This window comes from Ursus americanus, chromosome 34 (genome assembly GCF_024610735.1).
Source record: "Ursus americanus isolate L20-20 chromosome 34, mUrsAme1.1.p, whole genome shotgun sequence".
NCBI lineage: Eukaryota > Metazoa > Chordata > Mammalia > Carnivora > Ursidae > Ursus > Ursus americanus.
This window is the reverse complement of record NC_142160.1, coordinates 21,247,380-21,261,122: the sequence shown is the minus strand read 5'-3', so window position 1 is coordinate 21,261,122 and position 13,743 is coordinate 21,247,380. Positions and strand designations below refer to the sequence as shown.

The following is a 13,743-nucleotide window of genomic DNA, read 5'->3' as shown; positions in this document are numbered from 1 at the left end:
CCAGTGTAGATGAGGAAACTGCAGCACAGAGCTTGTAAGTGATTTGCCCAGGTTCAGAGTTAATGGTGAAGCCTGGAGGCGGTCTAACTCCAGAATCCATGCTCTTCATCACAATGCCAGGATCCCCAAGCTGAGGGCCTGGGGAAGGATGTTTTGCCAGAGGTCCTTGTATTGGTCCACACTGTGCACTATAATAACGTTCTAAGAACTTGGAGTTGTAGGTTTTCCCCATCCCAGTCCAAGCCTTTGTAGCACATAATGTTGCCCCTCACCTTTGCCCACAGCTGGTGTCCCCTGCAGGTACTTTTATATATGCCGTCAACTGTTCCTAAGCTACTCAGAAGGTGTGTGACATGCAGAAATCTGGAAGTTGCCAGTAATACAATTTTGAGTTGTTGTGCATGAGGCTCGTGTAGATATTTAGTGATCTAGAATCCATAGCTCTACATTACTGTTTTATCACCTGCTCATATTAAGGATGTCCAGATGTGTAAGTAGTTGAGATGATGTTGGAGAATCTGGGGTGAAGTCCTCTGACCTTAGCTCCTGATGACCGGTCCACACTGTACTGTGAAGGTTCACATTTGCAGAAGGGTCCAAAACAAAGCTAAGATTGAAATTACAGACTACTCAAAGACTCACTTCACAGTCCCATTGTAACAAATGAGTTGTTTGCTACTTTTTGCCAGTTTCTACACTAGGTGAGCCTTTTCTATAAATTTTTTTTAAGAGGGAAAACCTTTTGGCTTATGTTTTTTTCATCACCACCATCTTTTTTTTTCCCCCAAGATTTTATTTACTTGTCAGAGAGGAAGAGAGAGTAAGCACAAGCAGGGGGAGCGGCAGGCAGAGGGAGAAGCAGGCTCCCCGCTGAGCAAGGAGCCCAAGGCAGGACTCAATCCCAGGACTAGAATCATGACCTGAGCCAAAGGCAGACACTTAACCGACTGAGCCACCCAGGCGTGCCATTTTTCTTTAGATATTTATTTTATTGAAGTAATCCCTTACCCCCAACGTGGGGCTCAAACTCACAACCCTGAATTCAAGAATAACACACTCTTCTGACTGAGCCAGCCAGGCGCCCCCCCTCCCCCACACCCTGTCTTTGTGTTCTTAATACCTGAAAATATTTGTGTTTTTCTGTGGTCTTTACTAACAGAAAAAGCAAATGTTCTTTAGTTTTAATTTTTTCTTTTATTACATGAAGATATTTCTTTCAGCAGGCTGTTATTTTGAGTTACCCAGGCTTCCTCATCTTATGTTGTTATAGTGAATTGCATGGTGCCTTAACAACAGTGATTAAAGTAAATCTGGTAACACACTATTGAAGAAAGTAAACTGGGTCTTCCACATGTAAAACTCTAGGTACAATTAGAAAAAAACACATAGAAGATACGAATTTACAGTTGAGGGTAACTTTCTAGCTGGACTTGGAGGCCCCGCAGAAAGCCAACGTGGCAAATACTTGCACTTGTACTTATTAGTACAAATTTTCAAACTTTCATGTATTTGTAACTGACAGTGACTCAGTAAAAGGATTGTGTAGATCGTAAACTAGTGACCTGCTCCTTTTTGAGAATTAGGGCCCACTGTGAGATCTTCCTTCTTTCATAGCTCATTGTATCACTGTATGGCTCCATCTAAAGGACAGGAGGCCTTTTGGCTAAGAAAGTAGACCTTTTCAGTCTGCCCTCAACTTGACGTAGGAGTGATCGCATAGCTGAATAGCTTTTGCAAGTTGTACAGCTTTATGAAGAGGGAATAAACGTCCTACTGCAGGATGCCAGTGTCTTCCAGATTTTACCATCCTGTGTTCTTCCATCTCTCCTAAAATATTCCATTATGATTGCAAATTTTTTATTCTTAACATGAGGTTAGATCTTGGTCCGTTATCCCAGCCAAGTAGATAGCTTTTTTGTTTTAGTTTTTAGTGTTCCTTTTTTCCCTTTCAGTAATTAGTAACCCCATGGGAACATGGTTGAAGTTTGCCTTTATAATAACAAATTGGCTGTGAACACTAGATTTGTTGGCTGTCTTCAAGATGATACACACAAAGAAGGGCGTGAAATCGTGTTCTTCATTTGACCTCCAGTGGGAAAAGAGCCCTGATAGAAGGCTGTGGGCGGATTTCAGATTATAAGAGAGATGGAGCTGTTGCAAACATTTATTGAGCTCTTCCTGTGCACTCAGTGTTTGCAACTTGCCCTCAGCCGTATGGTCTCCAGCAGGTATGCTAGTGTAACAATTCCTGCCTGGGGCTTTGGGTAGCCCCATGTCAGATAAAGGGGGGGGGGGGGCGGAGGCAGTATTAATGACTAGGCCTGGCAATCCGGAAGGGAACCTGTAGGCATGTCCTGGGCCATTTTTCAGTCTGTCTGTTACCAAGAACTGTAGACATCGAACTGGGCCTCCAACCCTTTAATAAACGGCATTAACATCTCTTTTTCCAGGACAGCGATGGTGACAAAAGCGATGACAACTTAGTCGTGGATGTGTCTAATGAGGTAACTACTCATTTTCTCAAACTATTTTCAGAGTGACTTTGGAGAAACAGAAAGTGGAGCCATGGTATTTTGGTTTCTCACAAGTTTACACGTTAAAAACTTAGTGGTTGTTCACAGATGGAGCCATAGTGGTCTGACAAGAACTTTTGTTTCCTTTTTAAAAAAAAAAATCTGTTTTCCCAGTCATTTCAGATTCCTAAGTTGGGTGCCTGGTGCTCCTTTCCTTCCCTCTGGGCAATGTATTTGAGCTTGAGGACGCATAGGATTGTTCCTGGATACCTTTTCCTCTGTGCTATCTTCATGGGTGTGTTTGCAAACACCATCCTGTTAATCATAACAACATTGCTAGTCAGGGTGCACACTCCCAGGTCCCCGAGATCTGAAGGTCTTAGAACGTCCTCCTTTAATTTAGAGAATTAGTGTGGAAATACAGTCCGTAAAGGGCAAGGTCTGTCCGTTATAAGTGAAATCACACAAGCTTTGCTTATACTTGTCGAGGACCCTTCTTCTCCGCGAGCAAGCCCTGCCCATTCACCCAGGGAAAATGGGATCGACAAAAACCGCCTGCTGAAGAAAGATGCTTCCAGCAGCCCAGCATCCACGGCCTCTTCGGGAAGCTCCACTTCTTTGAAATCCAAAGAAATGAGCTTGGTAGGTCTCATGAGCCGTCACTTTGCCTATGTAGCAGTGTATTTTTCTTTGCGGTTCAGAGGACCCTAAAGTATTTGAAATGTGGGCTTTTACTGAGTGAGAGGTATATTTTTAAGTGTTTAAAAGTGAGACGACTCCTCCTGCTCTTTGTCCCACACGATGTTTCCTTTCTCCCTCTTGGTAGTGTCTTTTGGGTCGTGATGAGAGAGAGACAACAAGCTTCCTTGTGCATTGCTTTCTTATTTGGGGGATGTACAACCTTGTAGGAAGTTAGAGTCCTGTGTTTACCTTATTTTAGACTGACCCACTGTGTCAGGGCATGTTGGGATTGGGTGTGGAGTCAGAATGGGAATGTACTCAAGCAGCGTCCAGAGAAGCCTGGAGCAGGTGCAGGGTTCCTGCTTTCAGCCATTCGACAAATAATGTGGAGCATGTCATCTGTTAACTTATAGAAACTGAGCCATAACAGTCCTGCATTTGATTCTTATATGGCCTTCCTAGGCCTTATCCCATTTCACCGATGGGGAGGAAGGCCTAAGGAACTTGCCAAGTTTATGCTACCTGTCAGATCCAAGGCCAGAGGGAGCTGCGGTCTCTCCCTAGCCCATGCATGCTGTTTGCTGCTCCGCAGCGCTCCTCATTCTGGGATTTAAGAGTGAAAGGTTGAGATGCAGAGGATGATGGCCCGGGACCCTGTTACTGTCACACTCCTGAAGGCCTCTGTGCTGGTGGGTCCACATCTGTTATGTAGGCAAGTGAGTGGCGGTGTTTACCTCCACACACATCTCTCAAACAGATGGGACTCCTTCTAGGGCTTTTGCCTTTGAGATGCTGATTTGTTTCTCATCAAATCCAGGGCCCTGCTGCCTCTCACTGTTAGTCTCAATCCCACTGCCACTAAAAGGCAAGATTAGAAAAAGGATCCTCCCTCTGACATTCTTGGTGACCCGGCCATTTGTTTCTGAGTGACTGGGAATTTTTTGCTGGGTGGTCATCATTCTAAGTTGGCCTGGATCCAAAGTCCACACGCCTGATGGAAAAATACTTTTTAAAATAAAATCTGCGGAGGAAGAAGTGTGATCATGTTCTGTGTCTCTAGCTAGAGTTTTAATTCTGGCAGGAAGAGGAAAGGTCAACATTTCTCGCTCACAAGTTAATGCTGTCAACATTGTGTGGATTTATGAAAATTGGCTGAGGGAGTAGCTAGAAGGTGCCCAGTGTCCCAGCTGCTGTTGTGATAAATTGTGTAATATGGCTTGGATTAAAAATAATACTCATTTAATTTGTTTAATGATACCAGCATGAAAAAGCCAGCACGCCTGTTCTGAAATCCAGCACACCGACGCCTCGGAGCGACATGCCAACGCCGGGCACCAGTGCCACTCCAGGACTCCGTCCAGGCCTCGGCAAGCCTCCAGCCATGGACCCCCTCGTTAACCAAGCGGGTAGAGCCTCGCCTCTTGTTGTGCTTTGTTTTGTTTTTCCCTTTCCCGGCCTGATTCGTCGTCTGTGCACTCCTGACGCCATTTCCCCATGAATACGAAACACACACAACTGCCTGTCTCCTTCCTATCCCTGAAAAGCCACGATAAGAAACAGATGTCGTCCTTAGGTTCAGCAGCTGCACACTGTTTGGTCTCCGACTGTTTACATTTGGCTTTCTTTTCTCCCCACCCCTGCACCCCCAAATAATCTAAATCCTAGGGACTTCAATAATGTTTCCGATAATTATTCCGCATGCAGGCTCCTTACCAAACTATCCCCGCGTGTCTGAGTTCGCAAATACTGACTGAAACAGCTGGCCCAAGTGTGCTGCTTGCTTTCTTGAGTTGGCTGGTTTTCTCCTGGGGTCTGTCCCTCAGGAATCTGTGGTCTCCCTGTCAGTAGAAATTGGGAGGGTTTCACTGAGGCTCCAGCCTGTGAATCTAACTTTATCTTTCTTAACACCTTGGGCCCAGAGGAAAATAGGCCCCAGAATATTCCTCCTAAACCCAGTCTTTGGTTTAGGTAATAAACCCAGGGCCAGGTTTTCATTTGGGATTGGTAGCAGGCCATGGAAAGTTTAGACTGAAGGAGAAATCTTGGATTTTATCAAAACCTTTTGAGAGTAAGTCCGGTAAACAGGTTAAGTGCCCTGTGCCTTGGTTTGCCTTCTGCGAATTGTGTACAATACTGCTGTTTAATTTTAATTAACAGTTTCCCAGTGCTGCCAAGCCAAGGACGAACTGCGTGGCAGTGCTTCCCCTGGGGTCTGTTCTTTCCTGGAGATGAATTCAGCTGAGTTGGTGGTGATGAAACCACCCACCCACGTGCCCACTCACCCAGCCACACACACACGCACGTACCCTTCCCAAGCTTTCCTTCTTGACCTCGCCCCGCATGAATGGCACCAGAAGTGACTCTCGAACTGACGGTCAGGCTGGACCACAGCAGTCGTCTGAGTCATATCACGTGGCTTGTGCTTCCTTTCAGCGGCCGGCCTGAGGACGCCGCTGGCGGTGCCCGGCCCATACCCTGCCCCGTTCGGGATGGTGCCCCACGCCGGCATGAACGGCGAGCTGACCAGCCCCGGCGCTGCCTACGCCAGCCTGCACAACATGTCCCCACAGATGAGCGCGGCCGCCGCCGCCGCTGCCGTGGTGGCCTACGGGCGCTCCCCGATGGTAGGTGCCGCGGGCGCGCAGGTGCCGCGGGCGCGCAGGTGCCGCGGGCGCGCAGGTGCCGCGGGCGGGCAGGCCAGGGTAGGAACCCACGCCTGCGGCACAGAGGCCCAGTGTCCCCCGCCCCACCCGCCGCCAACAGCTTGCAGCTTCATGAGGTTAGGGCGCGGCGCTTCTTGGTTTACTGTGTGGATGAAACAAGACAGTGTTTAGGAGCTACTTTGGCGGTTCAGGGGACATCTGGTTTTCTTCCCCCAGGTAGTTTTTTTTTTTTTTTTTTTGGAAGGCAATGGAATGACTCAAGTAGCTCACAGAAGCCTTTTCATTCATTTACTTGAGGGTTTTTTTTCCCCCCTCTTTAATTCTTAGGAAAAAATATTTGAGAAGCTGTAACTTTTTCTTTCCATGCCTATATTATTCTTTAAACCCAACAGAGTGACTCAGGTGTAAGCAGTGATCTTAGGGCAACAGGGAGAAGACAGAGGTGACTGAACCCTGCAGCAGGCCCAGCTTGCCCAGCCTTTTACAACTATGTAAATAGCCTTTTTTTGACCGACAAGATACAAAACTGTATGCAAATGGCAAAATCGACTGTAATCCTCGATTGCATCAGGGAAAGGAAACATGATAACCTGTAGCAAATAGAAGTCCCTATGTATTTCTCTTGGCTGTTGAGAATAGCTCATGTTCAGTTTTCTCCTCTCCCCTCTTCGGATGGCATGACCTCCAGCAGTTTGGGCCGATAGTGAAGTTTGTGGGTTTTTCCCCTTAAGTTGCACTAGTAAGAAAGGCTGTGCATTGGTGGGTAAGATAGTTTAAAGCAAAGTAGGCAGCTAAGGGACTAGATACGTTCATTAGGGTGCACTAAGTAGGGAATCCATGAATGTTTAAACAGTGACTTAGACCAGTGGTATGAAACTGGGGGCGATTTTGCCCCCCTAGGGACATTTGGTAATATGTGGAGATACTTTTGATTGTCAGAAGTGGGGAGGGCTATTGGTATGTAGAGTGTAGAAGCCAGGGGTGGTGCTAAATATCCCAAGACAACAACCCCAAACAAGTCTCTGGCTCAAAACATTGGTAGTGCCAAGGTTGTGAAATCCTGACTCAGACAACATGCTGCCCTCTGTACTTTCTTGGGCAAGGCAGGACATCCTAAGTCCACAGGAAGTATTTACTATTGGAAGCTGGTTCTCGATGTACAAATAGACCACACTCCAACTGACTCTCCAGAAAGAAGCGTGGCCTGTTGTATTTATAGGTGGTTATATTACTTCTTGCGTTGCAGTTTTTCTTTTGAAAAATGTTAGCACATGTACTGTTCCTGTTTATGTTGCTTTGGAGATACAGGAGTTTCTAGTGAAAAGTGTTTATAGATGTTCTCAGAGTGCCTACTCTGCATAAACTGAGTCTTCAGTGTCTTATTTTTGTTTCCAGGTTGGGTTTGATCCCCCCCCTCACATGCGCGTACCTACCATCCCTCCAAACCTGGCAGGAATCCCTGGGGGGAAACCGTAAGTACCTGTAACTCTTCAGTTTTGTTTTAAGGCAATTACTTAGTCATGGCTATTAGCAGACTAGAATTCCAAAGGGAGCACAGGCTTGGACGTTTCCAAGGAGATTTCTAGTGTCTTTTCCTGAGGAGTGTTAACACTTTCTATAAATAGGCACCTTGTAGGTGTCATGCCTCCGTCTTCTCACTATGGGTGATCTCATGCATTTAGTTATTTCTGGAGAGAAACTGTTGTAAACGGGGGCCAGGAGGGAGGCAAGAACTGGGGGTGGTTGGCCCTCCCTGCTTGACCCTTCAGAAAGCCGTTCTGCTTTGCCTTTGGTCAGAGGGTAGTTGCTGGAGGTTTTCAACAGGACTGTGCTGTGGGCAGTAGTAAGCTGTCACGAGCTCTTGAAATCTCCGAAATTTGAAACATGTCGTCCCTTTACCCGGCTCAGTGCTACCTTTTCCTTATTTTGGTGGAAACTAGAGTGTACAGAGGGTAGTTGTGGCATCTGTTGGATCCCAGCATTGGAGGTGCCCCCCTCCCCCAATAAAGTTTGGTGTGTGCCTTACTCTGAGAGGTCCAGAATTACAAAACGCAGAGTGGCTTTGTGGGAAAGCATGAAAAATAGATTAAAGGGGCAAAAGAGCATGCAGAATTGGAGAAACCTCGTTGGTTATTCTTCCAGGGTAACTTAAAATCACTTGCTTTCCGTATGTTAGTAATTAGAAATGAGATTTTGAAGAATTCCTAAAGTCCTTAATTTTCATACAAAGTAAAATTGAAATATGGAGGGGGGTCTGTCTAACTTTGCAACACATACTCTGCTCTTCCATAGGACCTTTTACAATTTTGATTTTTGCACATAGCGCTTGTCATAGGCCTTCAGTTTATTTTTCTTAGGCTCTCTACCTTTGCGTGGTTGCTCTTAGGTGTTAGTTACGCACCTGCTACGTGTGGCATATTACATCACGCTAAGTGGTCCATTCAACTACCTGGTCATCTTTGTGTGATTTGGATTGGGGCCTTTCTTCAAGTAAACCAGCAGCATGAGGAAAAGTGGAATTCCTTACTCCATTACCTGCTTTTTGGAAAGCAGAGTCCCATGGCTCTGCTTTACGTGCATTATAATATCTGTTTCATGATAATTTGATTCATGATGAAATGAAACTTTTTCTAGACTGAGAACTGGTAGAGATGTTAAGAATTTGCAGTGACAGCTAGCCTCAGGCAAGAGCAGGATTAAGGGGTGGGACAGTGGTGCAAATGCTTGCTTACCTGGCAGATCCCTTCTGATGGAATAACCATGAACTGCTATGTTGCGTATTTTCTTGGGTCTGCCCCTCTGCATCCAGCCTGGGATTCCCCCGGGCACTTAGTGGGTATTTCTTATCTGTGGTCTCTGGCAGTGTAGCTCTTGTGTGTCCTACAGACTGGTGAGTGGATAAAGGGCAAATGAGTAATGTGATGAGAGGAGATAATTAATAGTAACTGATGAATCTTCAAGGAAATAATAAGCAAATAATGCCAAGCTCAACTGACCATTAGGGAAAGCCAGTTTCAAGAGTCGGAGGTGTGGGTGTGTGTCTGGCAGCCAGGACCCCACCCTGAATGTGAGGCCGATGGGATAGGGTGGGAAGAGCTATGAGCTCTTCTGATGGTCTTGAAGGTTAGTGTGCAGAGGACCATTAGCTCAGACCTAGCTCCTTACAGGTGTGTGTGTGTGTGTGTGTGTGTGTGTGTGTGTGTGTGTGAATAATGCAGTTAGACACAAAGTTGAAGCCTTCTCTGAGTGATAGCACTGGTGTCATGCTTATTAGTGCCAAAATATTCATGCCCTTGGCTTGTGATCACCTTGGATTTCTTTGGGTTCACAGCTACCTTAAGCTAGAACACGACGTGCTCAGGGTCAATGACAGTGGGCGGGGCAGCAAAGTTGTGAGAGTCACTTATGAGGGTGAGTCTCTGGATCGGAGTGGTTACTGCTCTCCAAAACAATGAAAATATATTTTTTAGGATTCTCTTTTATTTTTTTATTTTTATTTTTTTTAAAGATTTTATTTATTTATTTGACAGAGATAGAGACAGCCAGCGAGAGAGGGAACACAAGCAGGGGGAGTGGGAGAGGAAGAAGCAGGCTCATAGCAGAGGAGCCTGATGTGGGGCTCGATCCCATAATGCCGGGATCACGCCCTGAGCCGAAGGCAGATGCTTAAACGCTGTGCCACCCAGGCGCCCCAGGATTCTCTTTTAAGTTTGAGGGGAGCCATGTAATGTGAGAAGGATCGAGTTGATATCAGAGGGGAAAATGGAGTTCACCATTGTCTCTGGGATCTGGGCTATACATCTTACTCCCTTTGTTTTACTCCATTCATTAGTAGGAGGGGGCTTCCTGTCCTCATTGTTGAGTAAAGTAATACTCCCTGGGGCAGTGCTTCTCAAAGCTTCTATGATGACCAGTTTTTTTCCAACATAACCAAGACTGGTACTCTTAGACAAATACAGATGAATAGGGGAAGAAGGATACCCAATATAAGTGCCACTTTGTTTTTTTTTAAAGATTTTATTTATGTATTTATTTGAGAGAGAGAGCAGAGTGAGAGATGAGTGGGGGGTGGGGGGTAACGGGAGAGGGAGAAGCGGACCACCCACTGTGCAGGGAGCCTGACTAGGGCCTCCGATCCCAGGACCCTGAGATCATGACCTGAGCCAAAGCACACACTTAACCAACTGAGCTACCCAGGCTCCCCAGTCCCAGTTTTTTATTACAAGAGTCAGCCGTCATGCGTTGACTCTGCTGAGTTGCTGTATAACCGTTTCCAACACTTCCTTTCCCTGAGCGAGCTGATCTCCGTGCAGATGGTAGCAAATGTTTGCAGACCACACTTTGAACAGCTTTGGTCTGAGGCACTTAAGAGAAATGGTGACAAACCAACAGGGCCAGGGTAAGGGTGAGCGAGGTGTGGCGAAGGTTTGCGAATGTCATCCTCTAACAAATACCAATCAAAATAATATTTGGGTAGGGCGATGGGTGGTTACTCACGGACATGTGGGCGAGAACTGTGTGTCAGGCTTTGTGCTAGATGCTGGGCAAGCTCCGGGAACGAGGATGTTCATCTTCCCCGTCCTTGGGGGCCTGCTGATGTGGAAACGTTAGAGGGACAAGTGCCGCGGTACGTTGGTGAGGTGCTGTGAAGGCAGAGCAGTGGGTGCTAGGCAAACATGTAAAGAGTGATGATGGTGAGGATGGGAAGGGCTTCCTCGGGGTGAGGAGGAGACCCCGAAAGCTAAGCATGTACAAGAGGAACAAGCCCACAGAGCAGAGTGGGCAGAAAAGATGCACCATTGCAGGTAGAGGGGACAGTGTGCCACATGGTCCGAGCACATGGGAGCTTGAGGGATTCCTGTGCAGATGGGTGAGTTCCTCCGAGCGGCAGAGCCAGGAGAGTTCCAGTGGGGCTGGGGGGGCCTTGAAAGTGCCTCTCCTATAAATGCTCGTCTGTGGTTCTAGTCTCCCGTGATTGTCTCACCACGTGGCTGTGTGCCTCTGCCTGAGCATGTCTGGTGACGGGGCCTTGCTGGTGCCTGGAGCAAGCCGCTTTCCCTGGCTGTGTGAAAACTGTTCCAGCCCCCGAGCTGAGGTCTGTCTCCCTGGTACCTTTATCCATCAATCCTGGTTCTTTCCTACCCCTTGAGACCACACAGCGCACCATTCATCCATCATCCCCATGACAGCTCTTCAGATATTTGGAGACTGCCGCCTCGCCACGAGGCTCTTCTTCTGGCTGAATATGTTCATTGCTCAGCCCTGTCTTGTGGGATGTGATTTCAGGTTCCCACACCATCTGCTCAGTGAAATCTAACGGTCACCTCCCTCTTGCCCTCTCCCACTGATTTCATTGAAACCTGCTGCGTAGGCATAGGGGACCCTATTGGAAGCTCTCAGCCTAGTGATGGAGAGACCACATTAATCACATAATCACAAAATTGAATGCATAGTTATAATCAAGAGAAGGGCTATGACCAAGAGAAACGCTATTCTGTAAAAGCATGTGACAGGCTTCAAGGAATAAGTGTTTTCTGAGCTGCTTTAATCCCATAGGGGAAGAAGAAAGAGCATGTGCAAGGGCCCTGTGGCCTTACATTGTTGGGGTTTTTTTGTTTTTGTCAAAGTGGAATAGAGAAGATGACTATTGTTGCCACTATTCTGTACTTGGTGTTAAAGTGACGTAAGATCTCAGGAGGGTTTCCCAACCAACCTGGTCGTTTTCCTTGTCTCCACCCCCCCCCACACCTGTCTCTCTTAACTTCTCTATATTTGTTAAAGGCATCATCCTCATTCTCTCTGACATCTGGGCGTGAACTTTAGCCTGTGATTTTTCCTTGTTTAAGTCACATTCTACCAGTCTTCTTCATTGTTAAAATCCTCACTTAATTCCTACTCACTTTTGTCAGTAAGGTCTTAGGTAAGTTTTCCCCTTTATAAAGTGCTTACCTGATTAGGTTCCTTTCTTGCTCAGAGATCTTCAGCACTTGCACATAAACTCGTGATGGGGCATTCAAGGCCCCTCTGGTACTGTTACCCCCGCCTGCTTTTCTAGCCCTATGTCATGTGTTCTTTGCATCTTGTGCATGGGCTGAAAGAGAACCTTCCATTTGCTGAAAGCCTTTCCTCCGCCTATCTGGAGCAATGTCCCTTCTCACCAGTCTTACCTCTTTCTGTGGGAATACTTTCTGTCCTTCAAAGACCACTTCCATTGCCGCCTTAACATTAAGCCTTCACTGATGCCTTGCCAAATGTGATCCCTCCCCAGGGGCACCCTGTAACATCTTGTGACACTTTGCACGCCTTGGCCTTGAGTTACCATCATGTGTGCATGTCATATTCCTACTGCTTCTTCCCTACAAGAATTGAAACTCCTGAAGTCCCCCTGTCCCCTTGAGCACAGACACCCAGTAGACAAATACGTGGTGCATTGAGTAGGTGGGAGACGAGTCCGGGATTGCGTAAGACTGTGACTCATCCTTTCCAAAGGAGACTCGCAGTTTGCATTTTAGAGTGCAACACTGCTGATTTATAAGAGGTGACCCCGACTGTGTTTTCAACCCTCGAGGCGAGATTTAATTGGTATTGTTTGGTCAGCTTCACTTGAACTCACTTTTAGTTTTAGGAAATGTGTTCCCCTGATTTTCATGGAGATCCCCGGTAAAAGAAATTCTGAAGTTTAGTTAGGTCAACATCTCTTTGCTGTGCTTCTCACTGCCGTTCCCCAAGACCGCGTTCTGGCCCCGAAGTATCACTTTCCCTTCCATCCATGCCTGGCGGCTGTGCCCTACCTGCCTCGTGTAGTAGCACCTAGAGGTCAGTAATAACTCAGACTAATAATAGTTTGGCTTAAGATCCTGCTTCGTTCCAGGTTCCTTCACCCTGTGTTTTAACGCTAGACATGTAATTGAGAAATCTTACACCCACTCGTTTAGTGTTTAAATAAATCTTTAAAGTACCTTTTTGGAGTTGGAGCCTATAGAGAAAAGAAAATCTTAACTACGTATGGGGTAAAATTGCCTCTTAGGAAAACATGTTATGCAGCAGTGAAGAGAGGCCATCCTGGCTTCCAGCCGAGGAGACGTTTCCATGGCCAGCCCCCTCCCCCTCCCCCACCCCATTTCCAGTCCTGATCTTGCTTCTGGTTCCTCTGTTGACCATGCCTAGAATCCACAGCTGGCTTATTTAGTGGATTTGAAAATTAATTCAGCCCTCTTTTCACTGGTTATGATATTTCAGTGTTTTTTGGTCTATTAAATGCCAAAAGTAACATGCTTGTTTTATGCCTCATTATCACATTTGGGTTTGGGTTTAATTTCTGTTTTTCTACTCTTTGATCTTCTGGGAATGTGTAGCTAATTTCTCCAGATTATATTGACATGGGAGTCCCTTTCTTTTGATGGGGGTTATGTGTCACTACTAGGGAGTTGGCTTCCCCGCACATCTTTCTCTCCCTCTTCCCCTTCTCAGAAATGCCTTTCAGTTTATTAGATGTGAAGTGTGCTTTGTTTCTTTCTTGCTCACATAACGCTTGTTTGCCTGTAGTGGTTGGTTCCTTTGCTAGAATTTTCAAGTTGAGCTTTGAAAAGGCTGTATTTTAAACTTTTCTTTGTCTTACTTTTCATCCAGGAATCTCTTGGTTTGAATCTTTGTCCTGCATGGGAGCCTTGTTGCTGCCCAGCACATTTACAAGTTTTCAGACTTTTTTTTTTTTTAAGATTTTATTTTGATTTCTTTTAAAGATTTTTTTTTTAAGGATCTTATTTATTTATTTGACAGAGAAAGAGAGGGTACAAGCAGGGGGAGCGGCAGGGAGAGGGAGAAGCAGGCTCCCCACTGAGCAGAGAGCCCGATGTGGGGCTCGATCCCAGCACCCTGGGATCATG

General features: G+C 46.3%; 1 protein-coding gene across 5 annotated transcripts in view; it reads left to right on the top strand.

Annotated features, from left to right (window-relative positions):
• The window catches only part of TLE1 (TLE family member 1, transcriptional corepressor), an 84,907-nt gene that overhangs the window by 54,975 nt on the left and 16,189 nt on the right, over positions 1–13,743 (top strand). For all 5 annotated transcript variants that reach the window (XM_045780993.2, XM_045780992.2, XM_045780990.2 and 2 more), the window contains 5 exons: positions 2,451–2,504; positions 3,003–3,155; positions 4,456–4,600; positions 5,628–5,818; positions 7,253–7,329. In XM_045780993.2, coding sequence (XP_045636949.2) covers positions 2,451–2,504; positions 3,003–3,155; positions 4,456–4,600; positions 5,628–5,818; positions 7,253–7,329 — 620 coding nt within the window. The remainder of the gene's footprint in view (positions 1–2,450; positions 2,505–3,002; positions 3,156–4,455; positions 4,601–5,627; positions 5,819–7,252; positions 7,330–13,743) is intronic.